Source organism: Python bivittatus, unplaced genomic scaffold, assembly GCF_059951505.1.
Source record: "Python bivittatus isolate LINGU-HERP-01145 unplaced genomic scaffold, Pbiv_v1 ctg000580_np1212, whole genome shotgun sequence".
Lineage (NCBI taxonomy): Eukaryota > Metazoa > Chordata > Lepidosauria > Squamata > Pythonidae > Python > Python bivittatus.
This window is the reverse complement of record NW_028277087.1, coordinates 31,835,843-31,859,754: the sequence shown is the minus strand read 5'-3', so window position 1 is coordinate 31,859,754 and position 23,912 is coordinate 31,835,843. Positions and strand designations below refer to the sequence as shown.

General features: G+C 40.1%; 1 protein-coding gene across 4 annotated transcripts in view; it reads right to left on the bottom strand.

Moving 5' to 3' along the window:
- Positions 1–23,463, bottom strand: part of SYNE3 (spectrin repeat containing nuclear envelope family member 3) — an 89,665-nt gene extending 66,202 nt beyond the window's left edge. For 2 of the 4 annotated variants that reach the window (XM_025177664.2, XM_088149880.1), the window contains exons 1-2: positions 23,136–23,463; positions 335–492 (exon numbers count right to left, since the gene is read on the bottom strand). In XM_025177664.2, coding sequence (XP_025033432.1) covers positions 335–478 — 144 coding nt within the window. In that variant the 5' untranslated portion in view covers positions 479–492; positions 23,136–23,463. Of the gene's footprint in view, positions 1–334; positions 493–22,632 lie in introns of all 4 variants that reach the window. The other 2 variants (XM_088149878.1, XM_088149879.1) reach the window with 2 other exon arrangements.
- Positions 23,464–23,912: the final 449 nt, after the last annotated feature.

Below are 23,912 nucleotides of genomic sequence, written 5' to 3'. Positions count from 1 at the left end.
CTGTCCAAATCTGGGGAATCATACTTGCTATTTACTTTTGTAAGAAAACATCTACACAATTGTTACCAGAGAAAGAAATTTTTAACAGGTTAGTTGACCAGCCAGAGAGCACCATGCTCTGTGAAATGATACCACTTTTTCCAGGTATCTAAAAACTAGGAAATGTTCACCTCGAGAGGGCATTGTTTTGATGCCACCATTGTGAAGGCTTTGCATCTCAGTCATGAGGAGTATCTGAAGCAAGATTTCAGAAGACACCTTCATATAATAACAACAGCTATAAAAATATTGCCTCTGCAAACATGGCTGAAAGGGAGGGACTATTTTCTTTTACCTCTGTATCCCTGAGTCTGGCCTCCAAGGCAGACCGAGGCCCCTTAGTATTGTCATTGATCCGCAGTCTCTCCTGGATGGTCTTCATCCAATCTACTGCTTTCTCCACACTGCTGTCAAATTCATTCTGGGGCTGCTGGATCATTGCATTAGAAGAGACTGGGCAGAGAGAAATGAACATAAAATAATTTTAAACAGGGATAGTGGTAGGGTGTAATGTCTCCCTAGCTCAGAAGTGCTTTAGACAATTCAGAAGGAGGACATTCTGATTCTAATGCTCATCTCTATATCATCCAAAATAAAAAGTTTGCAATTTCTTCCAAGAACAAATACACAAACTCCCTTAATGTGAGCACAGGTTGTTTACCTCCATTGCAAGGAAAATGTGAACATTTTTTAAACAGAAAATCTAGAAGAGCAATTATGTCTGAAGGCCCAACAGCAGCTTCAAGGCTTACAAACATATAGCACTTTGTCCCATGTTTGGTGTACAAGAACCTAGTGTTAGGTGGAGAGACTAAAGCCAGTGACACTGTCACTTAAATTATTCGAAGTGTGATCCTATACTGTATGTGTTTATCAATAAATAAGTCCATGTAAATGGATATAGATTTGAAACTTTAGATCTGATTTTCAGATTGTAGATAAGGATTTACATGATCAAATGCATGACCAAATACATGTCCCCCAAATCATTACAACAAAGCAACAACAACATTAGCATATCAGAAAGCAAGGTGAGATAGAATATCTTCCAAGATATGGATGGTAAACTAAAAATTATTAGGCTTGGAGAGCATCTTCAAGGCACCAGCCACCCCCCAGGGTTAGTTATATTTCTTCTTGCCCCATGTGAGTGGGCAGAGCCACATGTTCAGTTTGTTCCATAAAACCGGGAGGGTGGGGGGCCACCTCACCTCTGGGGGGAGAATATTCCATAGGGTGGGAGCAACAGCAGAGAAGGCTCTCCTCCTGGACCCCACCAGCCGACATTCTCTCGCCAATGGGATCTGCAATATACCCTGTCTGCCTGACTGGGTGGGACAGGTCAATGTGATGATGGTGAGACGGTCCCTCAGGTAACCTGGACCTATGCCATGTAGGGCTTTAAAGGTGATAACCAACTCCTTTAATTGGACCCAGAAGCAAACTGACACCCAATGCAAGCTCCCGCAGCAAAGGTGTTACATGTGCCATCCTTGGGGAACTCAAAATTGCCTATGTGGCCACATTTTGAACCAGCTGTAGCTTCCAGCGCAAAACTGTGCTGCCCACTCCCAACTCCCCAAGTCGATGCAAAAGGATACCATGGTCGATGGTATTGAAAGCTGCTGAGAGGTCAAGAAGACCACGGGTAGATGCACTACCCCCATCCTGCTCCCTCCAGAGATCATCCATGAGTGCGACCAATGTTGTTTCTGTTCCATATCTGGGCCTGAAACCTGACTGAAAAGGGTCCAGATGATCATGATTTCATCCAAGATCCTCTGGAGCTGTAATGCTATCACCTTCTCGACTATCTTCCCTAAAAAGGGGAAGTGAGAGACTGGATGAAAATTGTCCAATACAGTGGGATCCAATGATGGTTTCTTGAAGAAGGGATGCACCAGCGCCTCGTTAAAGACGTCTGGAAACTCTCCCTCACTCAAGGATGAATTCACCATCACCTGGACCCATGCACCCGTCACCTCCCGAGCAGCCTTAACCAGCCAGAAGGAGTATGGATCTAATTGACAAGTGGTGGCATTGACAGTCTGGAGAGGACCCTGTCCACTTCCTCGGATTCAACAGGATCAAACTTTTCCCAGGTAACAGGGTAAGTCCGTCCCCTGGGCATCTCGACAAGCCATGACCCATGTGTGGTATCCAACTGGAAACGAATCTGAGCAATTTTATCCTCCAGATGTCCAGAAAAATGTTTAGGTACCATCAGCAGCATCACCTCCAAAACTTTCACCACCATATTAAAGGGAATTGAATTATATTAGCTCACACCTACAATTTGAAGCCTATGGGAAAACTGAACCTTTGTTTCAATCCACTATTCACAGACCAAAAACTTATCCCATTGATCAGTAACCCATATGACTAATTCTTAAGTGGTCCAACTGTATGCACTGATTTACATGAGTAGAATGTAGCTACTCTAAAGACTGTGTGATACTAATATCAGTGCTTAGTATTTTTAGACTGGTATAAAGATTAGGAGCACACAAAAATTACTGAAACATGAAAATTGTGTATTGGAGTAGAATATCAAAAACAACTCACACTCTCCACTGCTCATATACATGTGCCAAAACTGAGTAGGTTGTATATGGATAGAGCCATCAGGCAATTTAATCATTAGATGGAATTGGACATATAGTAGTTGTAGCTGTCAGCCTTGCGCGGTAGCCCAGAAAGGAAGCATGCCCAGATGAACTAATTCTACTTTATTGTAAGGTTACATTAACAGAATCCTGCAAGTCTGAAAGTAAATTTCTCCCCCGTTATCTTTACAGCCCAAGAAACTAAGGAGGGTCCCTTCTGAGATATTTGCCCTGCTCACATTCTTTTTGCAGGCTAAGCTGCCTCTTATCTGACCATTGCCCTGGCTGTGGTTTTCCCCATCTCCCAAGGTCATTCCCACATACCATTACAGTATCTAGTAAAGTTAGTAATTTCTTGGTTCTGTTTGTTCTTCTTGGAGAAAAGCAATTAAGTTCTTGTCTAGTTCCTTGATTGGTATATCCTCTATGCTTACCATAATAGGTTGAGATTTTGTGCTAGTATAAAGTGATTCTATTTATGGAAGGTGGGGGATCTGATCATAGATTCTCACCTGCCACTTAAGTAAAAATCACTGTTAGATTGTTCTGAAAGTCCCATTAGCCTCAGTAGGTGAAATGCTGGGTCTGCTATGAGTGGGAAGAATTGATGATAGTTGGGCACTCTGTCTTATGAGATCACAAATACTTTATGCTGAGATAAAATATGTTTGTGTCATCTTAATCAAGATCATCATCACTGAAGCAACATGTGAATTTTGAAAGCCATTATTTTTTGTTGCCACTCCTCATTCTTTCCTTAACTCATAGCACAAATATCCTCAGGCATGTAACACTGAAACTTGGCACAAAGATGAAGCTTCCTTTACAGCAGGCAGAGTTCATCTAGGGACTGGGCATGTTTCTTCACAGTGAAGAATAAAGATAGTATTTTGTGGTGACAATTTAGTGTGCATGAAAGAAGCCACTACCTGCCCCCCCAACTCCCAAAAAATAGCAGCATGGGTGGAAGTTGTTGGTCAGGACTTTGAAGTACTTCAGATCATTCTGAAAAGGTACTTCAAAGTACAGAAGTGTCTGAATGCATAATCTGTTTTCGCAGGGTCTTGTGGCAGCAGCCTCGGAATCCCAGGAAAAAGTGCAGCTACCTTAAAGAGTTGTAGACAAAACACCTTTCTGGAATTAAATCTGAAATAATGTAAACCTCATTGTAAAACTCTTTTGCAAGGAAATTGTAGAATACTATATACATATTTAGAGTACCATGCTTAGCCTTTCCAATTCTTCCTCCCTGATTTGCTGAAGAATAACTTCCATAATTCCACACTGGCTAGAGATGATGGGCTTTGTCTGGAGAGGGAAAATTCTCTGCACTGTTGAAAGGAGAAGGCTTCTCTGATTAAAAATATGTTTCTGATTGTCTAATTCTTTATCTCTTGACACTGTCTATTTAAAAATGTAATAAATTTTCAACTTTGGTGGCTGTGAGGATCAGGGATGGGAAAAATGGGAAAGGTTGAAAATTCAAAATGCTGCAAGCTATATTTCTAACTGTCCCAGTTATAATCACTTTATTATATATATGACTTTTCATTTGTTTGTTCGTTCATATTTGGTTTCATTGGTGCTTTAGTGAAAATTACTTTCAAAAAAATCACAAGTGATTTTTACATGGTTCTGTTTAAAAAATCAAGCTGTATTCAGTATATTGTTCAGTTATTTAAAAGATACAAAGTAAATTCCCTAGATATATACATATATACAACATTTGTTGTTCCAATATTCATTGGATTAGAATAGGATTCAAGTATAGGGCTAGATGAAAATGAGGAATTAAATCTCATAATATCCCAAGTGGTGACAGAGAAAATGTTGCTAATGTTGTTGAAGTTTTCAATTCATAGCAACATTTTAAGATGTGCTGATGCTGGCAGGACAGCAGTATACAGTATGTAGTTTATTGTGAAGAATGGATATTTCTTAAAATAAGCAAAAACAACTGTGCAAAAGGATGCTTCTGTTAACTTGGTTATACAGGTTGGGTATATTAGGAGAACAAATAAGTTGAATGCATTTGGATAGGGTAAGAAGCATGTGTGGTAGAACAAGCAGAGATCAGATGAAGAATAAATAGGTGATGAATGAATGTGGACTGGATACAAAAGTGAGTGGTCAGTATGAAAATTGAGGTGATTTGGGCATATCAAGAGAATGAATGAGAATCAAACCAGAAAACAAATATATGAAGGAAGAATGAATGGATTGAGAGGAAAGGGAAGACTAAGAAAGTCATGATTGGTTGATGTTGATGAAATCCTCAAAGGGAAGGAGATGAGAAATTTAAAAAGTAAAAGGCAGTGGTTGAACCAGAAAAGGATGGTTTGCAAGGATTAAAAGGTACGAAGAGATATAGGTAGATTCAGCTATATTTCTTTTTTTTTTATTTTATGCCTTTATTTTATTTTAGGTCACTATTCCATATTCCCTTTATGCTTTGCATAAAGTTGTTTCTATCAAAAAAGCATGATAGATAGATAGATAGATAGATAGATAGATAGATAGATAGATAGATAGATAGATAGATAAAAAAGCTGTGTTTCCCTTTGTCAGCAACACATGATTACTTTCAGTGTTTACTATGAGACTTTAAAATCTTTACCATTTTAAAAAATCCCTTGGGCATTTTTTTTTTTTTTTTTTGTGGGCCAGGTGATAGGGAACAGTCAGCATGGACTACCATCCCATTTACTTTTATGTCTCTGATTTTGGGAAAAAAAGGGGGGGTAAGGGGCTCATTCTAAGCTCTGTTATTTCTTATGGCTGGAACATAGAAAAGTGTTCAAATTTTGTTTCATTCATGTTTTGTTCTTTTGGGATGCAGAGAAACTCAAATCATTCAAAAGGAAGATTTCAAGCAGAGTTGTATGTTCATTTATTTTTAAAAACATTTTTTTTTAATGTTCCTATTCCTAAAAAAAAGAAGCTATAAACCATGGTTCACCTATACATTTGGTAATTCATACTGCATCTTTATTTAATCTGATTTCTCGAAGCATTCACCATTCATTTTCTGAAATATAATTTTGATCCAAGTATTTCATATAGGCTCCTAAATGACTTCAACATGTCTTGGATTATCATATTTCCAACAATTGACTGCCATCCAAGACAAATTGAAATTGCTCCCCATTACAGACTATTGCTTTCCAGTTATCAGAATACTTTTCCCCTTTGGGAAATGAACAGAGTTCAGAATTAATGTCTGAGAAGTATAGTAAAAATATACTGGAATATTTCATATTTTATTTAAAAGTGATACAGTAGCACTGAAGTGATTGCAGGTCAAGGTCTGTCTCAAATCCACGTTCTAAAATAATGCTAATGATTATTGGTATACAAGATAAAGAAAGGCAGGAGCCAAGATATGATTTCCTTGTGATGAGGCAGCATGAATAATTCAGGAATGTCACTCATTCATACTGGAGGTGCCACTGAAATTAGCCCATTGACAAATAAGGCAGTGGGTTCGTAAGTGTTCAAAAGGAATATATGATTTTAAATGGCTTGACAAAGAGTTGCGAGCTTCCAGGAGGTATGGATTAATGCTGAAGTAGAAAGGAAACCAGAGACAAGGGGAAAAAGAAAATAGAATTAACAGCTTACAGAAGGGGCCCAACTCCTTTTTGGACTGGTGAGCACACCTGAAGTTGTCACAAAATGGCTATAAATAGCACTCCATCATGACATCCAAATGACAGGTATTGTGAGTCACTGTGTAAATGCTGCAATTATGTAATTGCATCATGATGTCTGAGGTAAATATATAAATTATGACATTCATGCAATGTTGTTGTGATGCACATATGATGCATTTGCCCCTCTCTCTCCTTGCTTAGACACTCATGGCTACTATGGTAGTAGATGGCCAGTAACAAAACACATATTTATTGGAACGCAAATTGACAAAGTTGTTCCCCATGCATCTGATCTACCCTCCTAAGATGCTTCTTATCACAGAATTCCATTTTAACTCTGAAATTCTACAGATAGTTCCTCCACAGCTCAACACACTCCCAGAATTGCAGCCAAAATGTTCCATGTTACCTGACCTTTGACCTTTCAGGTTGCAATCTTGTTTGTTAATATGGCCAAACCATGCTACTAACTTCTCCTTACCTCTACAAAATAAGAATTGCATTATGTGACTACAATAATATAGAAAACTCCTCATATTTGTATTTTTTGTGACCAGTGTTTACTTGTTCCTTGCAAATTCACTGGTGTATATCTTCTAATGTTAAGAATTTACAAAGCCAATAATATTAATATCAACCCAATACTGCAACTCAAATGTACATGATATAAGTCATAAAGCTTGGCCTGAATGTGGAAACTCTGAATATTTTCTCTATGCAGTTCACAATGACATGAAGAAACTAAGAATGAACCTGCCTTCTTCTGGACCATGCCAGTTTTTAAATTTATTCAGTCATAGATCTGTTCTGTCCAATTTCAGTATCATTCTGGATTTAAAAAGCATGAAAAATTGCATCCATGTTTATATGCAATTTCTTCTTAGACAGGTATTTTATACACATCTTTCACATACATACAGAAACTGTAAGTATTTGGGAAAGATGACTTACAGGCTGTTTGTATGTGACTTTATGTGTGTGTACTTACAAATATTGCATACATTTGTAAATCATCTAGCCCAAATATATTCAATTTTGTAAGCAATTTTCCCAAATACCAATGTTTTTCTTCACAGTTTTTGAGTGGAGAGGATGCAATCGAAAGTAGAACAGTGTTCCAAACGACTATTAATCTTGGAGATATAAATTACAATTTGCTTTAAAATCATCTAGTACCCCACAAGAAATATTCTATATCTTTTTATTATCCCATGGCAATATTCATCCTTCAGTCCTTTCCTGCACCCCTATCTCTTGATTTTATTTTCTGAACTGTGGAAAGTGTTGCTTATACATTTATTTTATAAAGCTTAAAACAAACCTCACTTAGATTAGAAATAAAGAATTCTATAGCAAAGCTCAACTGTGTTTAGAGTTGGACATTAATCATCAGCCCTGTTAAAAGGAAGTTTGCCATGACAAGTGAAATTCACATGCAAAAGTGTCATATCAATATTGGAAGCAATAAGAATAGGTTCAAAGTATATAATCCTTGCTATTTTGTTATAGGACAAGGTTCATTAACATTCTCTGACCAAAACTGTTCTGAACATTAACCTTTTGCAATAATCCCAAAGCTACAAACTTCTAGAGTGGGTTACGGTGCAAAACAGCACTGACAAAAACAAACACCAGTTATGCAAAAACTCGCCTGACCAAGTAGATAAGACAGCTACTGACAGCTTCATCTCTGTGTGGCTTCTTCAGAAACAAAATCAACAACCTTCATATTGCTGATATATTTAGAACTATAGCATATATATTTGGGGAACCGAATAGAATAGGCTATTTCCTTATGACTCACTTTTGCCCGCACTTTTGCAATTTTCCATAAAGTACTGTACTCCCACTCTGCCTGTGCATGTGTGTGTGTATGCCCAGGAATGTGCTGGATTGGAAACACAGCAAACATCTGTTTTCAATTCCAGAAGCAGTTCCTTTGCCATCTAGTGGGCACATTCAGTTCTGCAAGGAGGCGACTCCATGCTTTGTCCTGTAATCCGATTACATTGGCCCATTGTTGCTAGCAGTGCTTGGACCAAGGTCCCTTCCAACCCTATGATACTATGTCTTCTGCCAAGAGACGTAGCACTCACATCCAGCATACAGTTGGACTGCCCGGCTAACAGTAAGCACTAACAGAAGTATTCATCTATGTTGCTATTACATTTAAAAGCAACTGAACAGAAACCAAGAAAGCTCCATTGCAAACTAGTGTAGGAACTTAGATGGGGTTGCACATCTTTTTAAACCTTAAAAGGTTTGCCCATACTGACTTTGGGCGTTGTCCCTGACTTAGCCTGGGTAAACCAGCTGCAGACGTGCCAGGCGAAGCAGAAGCAAAGTCAGAGAGCTGTCAAAACCTGCTCCGTGCTTTGCTCCTTGCTTTGCCTGGGCAAGCCCATGATCGATAGTGGCAGTTCCCCCAAGCCTGACAACCCCTGTTGTATCTACATTAAAACAGAATAATTAAAAGTGGTATATTTATATTTTGCCCAGTCTAAATCCCATTGAAATCAGAGTTTCATTCATGGGTGGTTGCACAAATTCATTATTTATTTTAGCAGGTCACACTAAGTTTCAGAAGCACATAGAACATGCCATGGATGTAAAGGCCTTCTCCCCTGCTGTTTCCTTGCAACTGGCATTCGGAAGCCTGCTGCTTCTGATCCTGGAGACAGGTGGGTCCTATACTTCAGGGAAGCCCTTAAAGCAAAGCTAAATATGATTCAGCTGCTGCTGAATGGAAAAGCCTATGGGGTAGTGATGAGGCTGAGTGTCTGCCATACAGGAAACAGCAGCCTACAAGCTTATGTTACCCCCAATACAAGATCTTGTACTGATGTCAAGTCAGGTTGGTGATGATACAGATAAGCACTCTTCCTCCCAAAGGAAATTAATTATTTGGGAAATCAAATGCGGATAGCCCACATAAGGTAGAAATAGGGATACGGTAGCAGTATGGGACTACAAAAATCTGGATGACCATTAAATAGCAGGAAGTAGGTCTGGAAATAGAGCTGACTATTCACATCTGTCCAGCTATGCTAATCCTTGGCAGTAGGTCTGAGAAGAGATAATATAAAGCCTAGTTGTCCAGGCTTTCTCACACAACACACTTGTCCAGATGAGTTAAAGTGCCAGTAGTTACATTTGCACAATATTCTTAGCTAGTTTTCTGATCACCCTAGTATTCTTTTTGTTGTATGAATCTGACCCATTTGGTTAGTTTTTGACTGAACATACTGTACAAACCCAGGAAATTCAACTAATTAAAATAGCCAGGTTAAATGTGCTGGATGAATTCACACAGTATTTCATTCAATGGTTCCTTTTTATGGACATTAATTCTAAGACACATATTTTTCACCTCCTTTTTAATACTGTCCGCTGATTCCTATTCTAAGGGTCTCTGCTTGATTCAATAATTTCAAATATTAAAACTGTATCAACTTTGATAGGGCTCCAAAGAGTTTTGTCAAGATTTTTGCTCTTTAAATCTTATTCACCATTTAAAGAGCATATTCCTGACACTCAGTGCATACTTCAGACTGTAGTACTTCAGACAAGTCAGACTGTAATTTATACCTTCCCTGTCATCAATAGTATGAGAAAAACCAAACAAGCATATCTCTTTAATCTATGAAACCAACGCCTTTCAGATTTTGTCTTAGTCAGTTTTTCTGTTTCACTACAGGAACTGATCTAGCATCACTTTCAGATGGCAATTTTCAACAGGAAACCAGAATGAGGCTCCAGTTCATACTGGAAACTAAATTCATATTTTACCTAGCTGTTTGTTCTCAAAATAAAAATTGTCAGCTTAATCATGTTCTCTAAGAAGTGTAAGTCTCTTGTTGTTTAGTTTGAGAAGAAGCCCAGAAAATTAGAGTAAAATTCTGAAGTGTGTAGATTGAGATCAGCCTTCCCCAACCTGGCACACCCCAAATGTGTTAGGTTACATCTTCCATAACCTCAGGATTTTGTATGTTGCCTGGGAATTATAGGAATTGTACTTTTAAAACATCTGCAGATTACTACATTAAGTATGGTTGATCTTGGTATTTTGAATTCTTAATCTGAAGTGTATACTGTTCATCATCCCCAGCATGACTTGATTTATGCAAATTATATATTGCACATCATTTGCATGATGTCTTGATAAGCATGATGTCAACACAGCTTGCACCGGATGCCTAAGCAAGAGGGGTGAAGAATTCCTGCAGTCCTTATGGTCCTTAGGTATATTTCTATTTGAAACAGCAGAAATTACGCTGCCCCACATATGGGCTTAGGAAAGTTTGCATGTAAGTTCCCCAAGCCTTCTTGGCTTTCTTACAGAATTGACTACCTCTAGAAAAAACATTGTCCACTGAACATACTAGGATAATTCATTGAGAATTCATCTAGCCCAGTTATTTATCTGTAGTACCTAATTAGATGATGCCCTTACCTACTGTTATAAAAGCAATTTGCAATGCTAATTTGATCTTTGCAGAGTATGACTATGCCAACACTCTCTGGCAGATGTTGTCCAGAAAACAGCAAGTAATCAATTGGAGGGTCTGGAATATTCTTTTCCTACCAGCAATTATTACTTGTCGAGGTCATGGCCGAGTTAAAGATCTGAAACCAGAGGCTTCCAGTTAATGCTATGCAATGTGATGCTATTCTATGAACTTGGGAACAATTTTGGGGATTGTTGTTTATATTTGTCTGTTTTTAGAAAGAGATTGGCATTAAAATCTGTTGTGAACACCAGGATTCCACCTAGAAATCAATGAAACAATGATAAAGTGCATTTGAGCATATACAGTGGGTCTTTCCTCTGGGTGATGAAGGGGAGTCGTCATGAATCACTGAACCATCCACAGTGGCAAGCCATAATGGGTGGGAACTTACATCACACTAAATTGAAAAATATTATCTAACTAGTTTCATACACCTGCTGCTGAAGTCTTGGAAAACCAGAGTTCTGCTGAATTCTAGCTACCCATGTAATCTGAATGCATTCAGTGTATATGTATCTCACACGTTGATTGTTTTGTGCCAAACACTGTGTAAAATCTAACTCTCACTTCTTAAGCTTCACAATATTGTTGGCAACATATAACAAAAAACCTTTTAACGAAGAAAAACTTGTCAAAGAAGGGCATGTTGTAAGCATCTTTCCTCACATTAACCTGCCATTACTTCAGTGTGGACCAGTTATACACAACTTTTTCTAGGTGCAAAGTTGCACTCGGCCTTTGAGTAGCATGCCAGGGACCATACTCTAAAACAGTGTGTGGCACCAGGACAAAAACTAAATTTGATTTATTTCATGTAAGTTTTAATTTAGTTAAAATTAAATAGAGTTGGTTCAGTTATTCTCCATTTGTGTATTTTTACTCTTCTTAGGCATTACATTTTGGTAACCAATTTTTTTGGAAAGCTCTTTTGATTTCTGTAAACTGTAGCCAAGGCTTTGGGGACTGTAGCTGTCCTGGAGAATTAGAACATTGTTTTTCTAAAGGCCCTTCTCCATGGTTCTTCACTGAAGTGGCCAGAATAATATTTAAGATGCCTGGAAGAAGGGCAAAGTTCTTCACTTTAGCTAGTCTCTACTGACTGTTCTTCCACTCTGACTTTGTCTGAGTCTATCCATCCCAAGGTCACAAATCTTTGTATCAAAATTCCATGAAACAGTTTATTTCAATCTTGTTTATGGGGACTATATTTATAAAATATTACTAACTGCCTGCTTGAACTTAATTCTTTTCATTAATTCAGTAATCAAAGAAGTTGTAACTTTTAATTGATTTATCCAGTAAATTATACTAAGCTTTAGTTGATTAATGGGGATAACTGAATTATGACATAATGCATAAAGCGTACATTTGGATTTGTTTGTTTCAATAAGTTTTATGCTTTTAGATGCTGAGGATATTGAAACAGAAAAGCAGAATAAAATGGTTTTGGTCAGTATTGATCAGTAGTTGCACATACACGTAATACAGTGAGCTGAAATTAAATCTACACATATGTTCAAGGTTTTCCGAATAAATATCCTCATAAACACTACCCAAATTGCAGGGCTTATATAATTAGACATTTATGCATTTCAGATCATCCAGAAGGATGATCTCCTTAAGACTCTGCTCCCATGGGTTAGAAAGCAGGACTTCTTAGCTGGGGTCCCTACTCTGTTGAATACACTGCCCTGAAGATCTGCTTGGCACCCTTGCTCCTGGCTTCCAGGAAGCCTATGAAGACTTGCAGATCCTTCCAAGACAGCAAATTCATCAAAAGTCAACAATTTCACCAAGGGGGGCAGACATCAACACCCATAAAAAAGGGGCCAGCTTTGATCACGTGACTGGTATCTTTCCTTTTCTGAATTACCTCTCTGGACACCCCTGGCAACAGCATACAAATCTACAAAAGATTTCCAGCACCAGACACACTTGCTTCCAACTCTGCTTTTTTTCTTATCACATCCCATATCACATGGAATATAATGACTTGCAGATCCATTTTACACTAATCCACATGTATCAAGACATCTACACATGAATTCTAAATCTCCATGAAGAAGTCAGCCTTCCCTTTCATTGCTGCAGGTGGTGAGAGTTACTAGCTTGAATTACCAGCAAATTATTATAGGACAATTATGTTTTCCTAGAATTATGTTTAATTAAATAAAAGAACAGATATTTATGTTTTATACAAGGTCCAGGGAGGCTTACAAAAGACTAAAAGAAACTTCCATGAAATATAAAGAGGGAAGACAAAAGCGTTCTTTTGTCACTGAACTCTGGTGGAAGGATAGGATGCTGGATGAAAGAGGCTCTGATAGGAGGAAATGGATGCCAACCTATTGCTTTTTAATTCCCAAGTGCCCCCAAATTCTTTGTCTTGTCAACTGTGCAATTCAATATTGTTAGATCTTGGAAAACCTACTCCTTTATCTATAGCAGTGTTTTTCAACCTTGGCCACTTTAAAATGTGTGGACTTCAACTCCCAGAATTCCCTAGCCAGCATGCTGACTAGGGAATTCTGGGAGTTGAAGTCTACACATCTTAAGGTGGCCAAGGTTGAAAAACACTGATCTATAGAAACATCGTTAAGTCTAATCAGCAAGGGACTGTTTTAAAGTTTGGGTTGCATGAAGTCCTAACAAGACCCCACCCTCAGGTGATACAAGCACAAACAGCTTGCTTTAATTCCCTTCTAAGTCAATCAGAAGATAAGAGAACTCAGAGCTAAAGAACAGCCCATTCAGGGAAAGAAAATTTCAAATGCCAAATGTCAAAAGCACTTTGGGAATATGGGAGGACTGCCTCTCCTGCACACCTAGTTTGGAAGGAACTCACCACATTAACTCCTTAATTCCAGTTCAGCTGAACCTCATTAAAGCTGTATAAGTGAAAATTTACTTGGGGGGAAAAAACATGATCAAAGGTGTTTGCTTTGGTTGTAGAAAACACCACCTTTTCTATGCAGAGCAATTAAAACCTAAACACTATGTTTTGCAACATATGGGCGAAGCTAAGTGATCAAAGACTACATTTGCTATAGGCACAATCATCAGTACAGTATTGCGAAATTCACTAATGAAAGAAAAAGTACTTTGCCATTATGTAAAATAAGCCAGAAGTGCCCATCATTAAATGGGGCTAGGCTGTTTATTCGAGTTCATTTCTCCATGAGTCACTACCTTCCTTATTATGCAAGCTGATGGCTTCCTTGCAAAATGCAGTTTAATTTGTTGGTCTCAATATGGGATTCAACAAATAATAAAGAGGCCAGATTTATCCTTTCAAAGCTATGATTCATTTTGCAAGGCATAGTCTGTCACTGGGATGGAACTCAGGGTCTTCTTAATAGTGTTACACCTACAAAGATTTTATTGAAAAGTATCTTACCTAAATTAGGAGATGAAATGTGTAGGCTGGCCTGTCAGACATCTCCAATCTGTAGCCTTCCAGAGGTCTTAGACTGCAATTCTTGTCAGTTCCATTCAACAAAGGATGATGGTAATTGTATTCCAACATGTCTGGAGGCTATTGGATTATCAAACACCTACTTAGAAAGATAAGAGTTGTCTTGTCCAGTGTTGAAGAGTTTGGGTTGAATTCTTGTCCCAGAATCTCTTTGGCATATTTCCCAGCACTTAATTTTGGATAAGTAGTAAAGAATGTCTTTACTGTGTTGAAAATCTCCCATACTTCTTTGTTTTTTTATTTGTTTATAAATAACAGAGAACATGTGTATTTTACTTAAGGATCTAGAACATGTGTATTTTGTTCAAGGATCTATACGTCATATGTAAAGTAATTTTATGTTTTAAAAAAATGATAGGCCATTTCGTACTCCTTAATTTCTGCAGTTCTAGTTGCAGCATGAAATCCCAGTTCAGTCTCCAGTACTTCCTACTTCCAAGTACTAAACATTGCTTTTTTTTTCTGCCTCCAATATCTAACCTTTTTTTCTCTCTTCATACTTTTTACTACTTTAATTGTCCTGCAGAGATTAGAATTCTAAAGAATCTCAGACATCTCATGACTTGACATTTTGATCATCCTCATTAAAAATATATTACTCTTTTTTTCTATATTAACCCTAACACAATTTAGTTTGCTGAAATATGATACACTGGCCCTGTTTTTCACTTACTGCTTTTAAAAGGAAATAGGCTTAATAAATCAGATTTACTTACAAGAAAATGCCATCACTCCAAAAGATAAAAACAAATCAGAAAATTCTTTCCAAACCTTCTCTAGTTAAACTGTCGATACATTCCTTGAGACCCCCAGATGGTAAGAAAAAAGAAAGAAAAAAGTGGAGCCACCTTCAAAAAATATTTACAACCACTGATATGTAACTGAATGTAGTCCCAATCAGTCTACCATCCAAGCACTGACTAGACAAAGATCAACTTATATTATTCATTCATTCATTCAATTTGTAAGCCACCCATCTCAAATTCTCTGGGCAGCAAACTTTAGTAAGATTGCTACAACTGATGCTCTTAGACCAGCAATTAACATTCTCAATTGCCATTCCCATCATCACCTCTGAGCCTGCAGACTATTTCCTGCGTTAATGACTTGTCCACTCCTTGGCATGAAGGCCCCCAAACTGTCAGTATTGCACTGGTCTGCATTTAATTTCCCAAGAAATCCTTTTTCTGTCCTATAGCCTTTTGGGTCAGTCTCACCTGGGAATGAGCAAGAAACTCATCCAGAACAAATAGGTTCTTCAAAGATAGGTTCAAAGGATATGTTTCATTTCATTCCTTTCATTTCTCCTTGACAGAAAACAAATAATTGTATATTCTCTTTCTCTCTCTTTGCTTGCCAATGGGACTGACAAACTGTATTCAACACTCTGGCCCTGTGTTGAATTGCACAGCTTTTGATTTGATCCCAGTCAAACAGATTGTTTCCTGAAGTGGTGAATCAAGAGCTGATTGTTGCAAATGGTGCCTATTCCTAGATTTAACAGTCTGGTGGAAGATCAGCATGAAAGGGAGAAAGGGGTTTTCCCTCTGGGAAGGGAGTTCCAGATTTTAGTTACAACAACCAGAGACTTTAGTTTGGTCCATATTTTACATACAACCACATTAACAGTGAATATTTTTCAAGATCAGTACTTCCGCCATGAAAACATAACCTTGAGATCTGCAGACTTGCACAGCAAAAGAGAAACAAGCCCATTTTTTCGAAAGTGTGCAGCAAGGTAAGCTGAACTGTGGCAAATATCTTTGGCATCCAGATCCATTTTGCAAGAACCACACAGGCAACTGTTTCAATCGTCTCTCTTAATGCCAAAATATTTGTGTCTAATAGAGAGAAGATGGGGATTTCACATGCTCAGTAAGAAATCAACATGTCCCAAACTTGCCACACTGCTGTATAAAACAAGGGTTTTGGCAGCAGATGAAACACAGATGGGCTCAAAGAGAAGGCTGTACAAGGTAGTAAAAGAGGTAGCTATAGTACTTCATAAATGGAAGGTGCACAACAAGGTTTTTTTGACATTGAAGATTAATTTTAAAAAGACTGCAGGTGAAGCTGTCTTTTTAAAAAGCCAAGAAATATGCAGAGTATATTTTTGAATTCCAGAGAAAGAAAATAAGAAAAAAAAAAAGAGTGGGTAAAGGAATTAAGGGTGTATCTGTAAAAAGGGTGTTTTTTAAAATGTTTCAGCTTATGTGAAAGAGGTATCTACCCTTTCTTCACTGCTGAGTCCATCAGTCCTTTGGTGTACAAAAAACCCACTAGCATGAAATGTACTGTCCTCATTGCCAATCCTTCTCCTACCTGAATTGCCCGTTTCAAGCCGCTGTGGTCACCTGAATTCCCCCATGATAATGGATGAGAGAGCATGACAGATCTTATACACCTTGGGTAAGATAAGGAGGAAACCACTATTTTACCACTGGTACAGCTGAGAATGATTTATGCCTGTTTCACTCAGACAACATCATGGGGACACAAAATAAAATAGAGCAGGGCATCTTTGTATTGTGGTTAAATGCGAACGGGAAAATGCCTTAAGAGCACAAAATCCTAGATTCACAGAATTGGAAGGAGATATTTAGACCATCAGGTCCAACCTCCTGCCTGCTCAGTGCAGAAATCCAAATCAGAGCATATAGCTGGCAATCTAGTTTTTGCTTGAACACATCCAATGAATGAAAGCCACTACTTCTCTGATAATTCATTCCACTGTTGAACTGCTCTGTTAGGAATTTCCTCCTTCACCAAAGAACTTGACCCAGTGATCTTGTCTTAAACTTCACAGACTGCATTCTGACCCTATTCTTATCTCTCTTCTTTAGAAACACTGGAAGTTGTCTTATATTAATTTTGGCCCTTCATTCATTTTGCCTGTAAAAGGCTGTGCATAATGCCTGTCTGTTATTCATTAAAACAGCCAGCCTTTTTTAAGACTTCCAGATCTTGAAAAACGATGCAGCTGCTTTAAGAAATTGACTTATTAATGTGACTCTTAAAGGGTTTTTGAGTGTCATGCTTGGGGGCTACACTCCAAAAGTGCATTGGATTTGGACAAAAAGAAAAAGTGGGGTAGAATAAGCAGCATATTCTACACATAATATGATCACCCCCTTGTAGTTAATAATTCCTCTTTATATCATATTACGAATTCCAACATAGTGGCAGTTTTTGGGAGGTCCTGGGACTGTAATCAGGTGTGACTCTGGGGCCAGAGCAGTTCTCAAGAGTTTCAGGCAGGAGTTTTTCCCATCCTCATACTGAAACTTTGCCCAGAGATATCCCAACATACTTTGCTATCCACCCTGATGTGGATGGTTTTTCTTTCCTCTTTCTCTCAAGTTTCCCCTCTATCTATAAGGGCTCTTACAGGCTATCCCAACTTGGCATTCATCCTATCTTCCTACCCCCATCTTCAGCCATCCATAGCATTGCTTCTGAACCTGGCCAACTTCTAGCTGACTTATACATCTATACGAGATCAGGTTTGAGCAGTAGCAGTCAAAATCTTTGGCTTTCTGTACTGCTGCAGATTTGAATGGCTAAAGCTAGAGCCCTGTTGATGTACCTCTGGAAACAAGGATGTGCAGTAATGAAATTGCCCATATCCCTCCTTCTCTTAATAGCTTTCCAGAGCTAGGCCCAGGATGTGGGAGCTAGGCCTGCAAACTTTGGGGATTGTGATGGTGTGATACATGAGTCAGTAGAAGAGGGAAGAAAACTTAAAACAGAAAAGAAGAAAATGACTGAGAGCTGAATCTCCAAAAGACATCAAGAACATTGGCAGAAGAGAAGAGTAATGTTAGAAAAGGCAGCCCAAAATATCATTGGTAAAGCAAGGCTCAAAGCACCGGCCTCCCCAGTCCAGGAGAACATGCAGACATATGTTTTTTTCTCTGTGTGTCCTTTCACATGGTTGCCTAATAAAAAAATATTACTGGAATCTTGTTACTTCTGATTCATTGTAACTCTCAAGTGCAATGCCTCTCCATTATTCATTAAAACAGCCAGCCTTTTTTTTTTCCTTCCAGGAGATCTTGAAAAAAGATGTAGCTGCTTTAAGAAATTGACTTATTAATGTGACTCTTAAAGTAAGTGCATCATTATTTTAGTCTTGCACAGAAAAAGTGAGGCTGCTTTAATGGAAAGCAGAGGGGGTGTTGTGTTTGTACAAAATTTAAAGTGCTTCTTCCAAACCATTTGTGAAGCTTGTAATCCCCCTTCATTATGCTGCCAAAATTCAGCAATATAATATGCCACTGGAATTCAGCCCACAGATTGCTTAGTTCTGAATTAAACAAAAGTTGGGTAGGACCATAACAAGGAAGTGGGTAAAGCCAAAACTAAATCTGATTTGATTCAATTAGAATTAAATTACTTAAATACCTATAATATGATGCTTTGTCTGGGATGTAATATTTGTTCCATTTTGTAACACTGCAAATTACCCTGTGGCAGCTATCTTTGGAGGAACTCTTGGCCACAACTAAAGTTTTTCAGGAGAAAATGTAGCCCTGGTCTCTCAGTACATACACATCTTCTTTCCTTAATAACACAGAATAGATTCACATTACCAAGAAGTTCATGAAAAACAAAGTAGGAAATCTGTTTTCACAATTAGCAAACATAAAAAGGCTGTTTGCTTCCACATGGCATAAAAGCAAAGGAAGAACAAGGGAGCTTTGGCACACATGATTTGGAGCTTGCCAATGACAAACAGTTTATTCCACCCAGTCTTATTCCTTTAGGCAATCAAATACAGTTTTGTTCCCAGCCTTTCTCCTAGAAGCTCCTCCCTTTCTGGAAAGAACAAATGTTTACCCCTTGCATATACAGAGTCCAACAACAGTCAGTTAAAGCATGTGGGCAGGATTCCCTGCAAAACTGTGCCAGCAACACATGTCTACAATGTGAAAAGCATTTTGTGCCCAGCTTTAATTACACCCAAGGGAGCAGCTCTTTTGCAAATTAACTCTTCAAGTTAACTCTTCAACTCTCTCAAAATCAAGACTAGTCCAGAGTGCTGATGGATTAATAATCAATGCATTATATGTGAAGAAAAAGCCAGAAAGTTACACTAATGTAATGGATGCAATGTATTTTCCTTTCCTCTTGGAGAGATTTATTAATGACTTAATAAAAGAAGACAAATCAGCGAAGTTTATGTTTCAGTAAGACATCGAATTCCATTTTAAATGCCAGTGTACTTCGACTTTTCCTTAACAAGAATTACAATACTGCATTTCAAAGTGTCAAAAATGCTTTATGTACCTGATCGCAATAATATTTACAAAAGAGTGTGTGATCAATAGGGGGCAGAGAAGAAGGCAAAACCAATTTAAAACAGCACAGTACTAAATTTAAGAAGTTTAAGGTTCTTAAAATTGGGCCTTAAATAATTGTATCTAGTGCAGTTTAAATAACATTAGGCTGCAATCCTATGTGCTCTTAGCTGGGAGTAAGTGCCACTGAGTACAATGGGACTGGCTTTTAAAAAATGATGCATAATATCACCTCGAATCCCTTTTATCACTTTGATTACCAGAACATGGAACCGGTTTACTTCTTGAGTTGCAACTCAGGTGAAAAAATAGTGCCTGCACTATATTTCTGATACCTCATGAGCTGCAGAAATGTATTGTTGCTTTTTCAGAGTTTTTCTTTTGGCAGAAGGGGTTAATACATCATATTACTACTAATTACAGATTTGCCTCAGCAGGGCAGCACCCAGTTGATCTTGGATGATCTCAGAAGCAGGGTTGTCCTGGGTTAGTACTTGGATGGAGGACCACCTGTAAATTCTGGTGCTAGACCACTCCAAAGCTACGGCTGGTCCAGAATGCACCAGGTCAGGGACCTTTCAGGCATGAATGTAACACTTTTACTCTGAGAGCTGCACCGGTTGCCAGGTGGCTTCTGGGTGGAATTCAAGGTGCTGGCTGTCACCTTTAAAGCCCTTCATGGTTCAGCACGGTTCATATTTGTGAAATCACCTTTTCCATGTAACATCTGCCTGTCCAATAAAATGTAGCAGAGCAGACTCACTAGATGTCCCCTCAGTTAGAGACTGTCACCTTTAGGGGCACCTTTTCAGTTGTTGCTCCCCCCCCCTCACGAATAGCACTCTGCCAATGTGTGATTGCCACCTTCCCTTCTGGCTTTTAGGAAGCTGGTGAAAAGCTGATTCTTCCATCAAACCAGGGAAACTGGTTTATTGCAACCGACTCTTGTAACTGGTTGGGAGAATGGGTTGCTTTTTATTATTATTAAAGCTTTTACTCACTGCTCAGTCAGCAGATTACAGTGGCCTATAGGCCTTGCAAATAACTACATAAATAAATAAAATTCATATCTATAGTATGGTGCTTTACAGCTGTAAAGAAATTAATCCTTAGTACAACTGACCTAGAACCAACTTGGATTAGTTTACCACTCTAATATACCACATATCAGTATAATTCCTGCAGAAGGCAACTGCCCAGTACAAATGGGCTACATATATCATGGGTGCACACCAAATCTCTTGCTAATTTCAACTGATTCTAGTTTATCAATCAGTTGCACTTTTAAATGTGCAGACATATATGACCCTCTTCCAAAGAGTTAAGGCTTAGAGACAAAAGCCTTGCATAATGTCAAGCAGCTTTCTTCAACCTGGAGCCCCGCAAATGTGTTCAGTTACAATATCCAGCACTCCCAGTTATTACAATCAGTGGTCACGCCAATGGAAGATGGCTGGGAGATGTAGTTTAAAAACACTTAAAGGATTTGCAACTTAGCGTCTAACTCTCTGTTCTTGCTTTTTTCATAATATGCCAAGGACCATCCTTGGTGACAGTGTCAAAATATTCCACTTCACTGGTAAATAGTGAATTGGGAGGAGAAATTTTGCCAGATATTCTTTGGGAACATTGAGAGAACTGTCCAACCTCTTTGATGAGAAGAGAGATTCTCCCAAACTTCTTTTCCAATAAATCTTATGTTAATTAAGACTGAAATACACTATTATGTAGCTATACCAGGAAGATAAACAGTTTGTAAAAAAGTAAGCAAAGTTATAATAAGATTATATCTGAATCTAAGGATGCTCCTAAAAAGCCCTGGCCTAAGTGGGAAAAAAAAAATCATTTTATGGGCCGGGATAAATACTTTTCAACAGTTCAAGAGAAGCTACAGTACGTAAACCTTCTCAGAAGATTGACCAGAAATGTATTTTCTCCAAAATGCCAGCCCAGCTCTAAAATATACATTCAGTAAAAAGTATAGTATCAACTAGGCCTCCGTTAATTAATTCAACAAAGCTACAATATAAACAGACAAGTACTCAATTGCACAACCCACCCTCCACTTCTGTTCTGCACTAGCGCGCCTCCTGCTCCACAACCAGTGTTTTCCCTTATTATAGGCACACCCACTTAGTGAAGCCACGGCTTTTTGGGGGGGGCGGGGGGATATTTTAGGCACACCCACTTCGCGTAGCCAAAACTGGCGGGCATCTACGCATCAGATTCCGCAAAGCCTCTCTCGGCCTTCGTCCACGCGCCTTTTCACCGCGCGCCAATACCGCAGTCTAACTCTGCGCAGTTACACGACAAAACAGAGATTGGCAAACATGCATATAATTGAATTTTAATTAACATAGTAAAACAATTATCTTAAAAGCGATGGGGGGGGGGTTCTTGTAGCCAATGCGGCCAATTATGCCTTCACTAAGGAACCGAGCCAATTCAAATACCGTAGGATTCATATCAGAGGAAACAAACACGCCCACCGACATCATCGCGCGCGAGGCATTTTGAGGATACAGTAATTATTTCAGCTAATGAGATGGAAATGAAAGCGGCAAAGACAACTACTGCAATGATAACAATATGCATAAAGTGACTTTTCCAGAATACCAAGCAGGAACACGAGGCATTGCTGGAACTGAGCAGTCTGAAAAGTAAAAGGCTGGGGAGGGGGAAGTTTGCCCGGCAGCGACCCCCGAGCCGGAGTCCCGTGCCTGCCCTTAAACGACAGCCCGGCGCCCCGCGCGCGTCACACGCCCGGACCCGACTTGTGCTTTCACTCCTTGTCCCCGCAGGAGACCGACTCTGCGAAAGGAAGCAAAGTTTGCTTCTCTCCGCCAATGGAAGCAGCCCACCGCTCACCGGAGCTGGCGAGAAGCTGGCAGCGACAGTGCCACCCAAGGCGGGATGCCGTCCAGCGCGAAAGTGACTGACAAGCCGGCAAGTCGGGACCGACGCAAGCCGCCCGTCCCGCTGCCCGCCCCCACCTCATCCCCGCCCGCCGCACGACTTGGTCGCCCGCGCGCGCGACCTGCCGCTCACCTCCCCAGGAAGCGCCTCGAAACAGCCCCTCCGCCAAGACCGACCTGCAGCGGGAGGGCTCCAGGACCCGGAGCTGCGGCGCGTTTGAGTCAATGGCGCTGGCAGGACTCCTCCCTCTCGGCCTTCCCCGTCCCTTGCCCTCTTCCTGCTGCTTGCGGGGAGCCGCTTGACTCGTCTTTTCGCCGCAGAGGGCTGCGCAGAAATGATTCGGGGAGGGGAGGGAGGGGAGGCCCGAGAGAGGGAGGACCGCGGTTGCCGCTCTGCGCGCCCCTGGCAGAGATCCGCTAGCTGCGATTCTCGGAAGCGGACCGGCTTCCTCTGATCTCTCGTCCCCTGCCTGGGCCGGCGAGCGACAGCGCTTGCAAACGGCGCATTTACGTAACCGAATCGGAAACCGTTCAGAGACCGAACTAGGCTTACGCAACGGCCCAGCCCTGAGAGGCCACGGCGGGCGAAGTTGTGGAAATTAGACCCAGCCGCCTTCCCCAGTGAAGATCGCTTACTGTCATCTAGGCTGGCCCCGGACTCTCATTTGCTCGCGGCCGCGGTCTCTTCCCCTCCGCCGGGGCAGCGACGTCGTTTCCTACTCCCGCCACGGTCTGTGGCTGTCGGCGCGATCAAGTTCCCCGGGGCAAAGGTTCAGTCACAAGAACCGGAGAGAAGGGTCCGCTGACTTGCCGTCTTTGGGTCGCGTTAGCGCGTTTTTCCACTTCGGCTGACAACGCCGGTTAAAGGGATCGTATGGAAGGACTCGCCGCTCCCATCTCCACGCGCCGTTGGAAACCTGTTCATTTTAGCGGTGGCGGGGGCAGAAATGTGCCGATGCACGTGATGAGCACATAAAGAGCTGTATATGATGAAAAGGGAGACGGCAACTCGGAAAGGTGGCGGAAAGCGTGGCGTTCAAGAGCCGGGCGCCTGGGGGAAGTAACTTGGTGCGGTTGCTGTTGCTATAAGAGGGAAAACTGATGGCAAGAAACGCGAGAAACACACATTCAAAAGCACATCCTTGTAATATTTCCAGTAATTCGGGTAAAAAAGCCAAAACTAATTAGCACTGTGGAGAGCCAGTTTGATGTAGTGGTTAAGGCACCAGGATAGGAACCGGGAAACCGTGAGTTCTAGTCCCGTGGAAGCCAGATGGGTGACTTTGGGCCAGCCCCTCTCTCTCAGCCCTAGGAAGAAGGCAAGGGCAAACCACCTCCAAAATCTTGCCAAGAAAAGTGCGTAGAATTGTTCAGGTGGTCACGGGTTGCAATGCTGACTGGGGCACCCTCCCC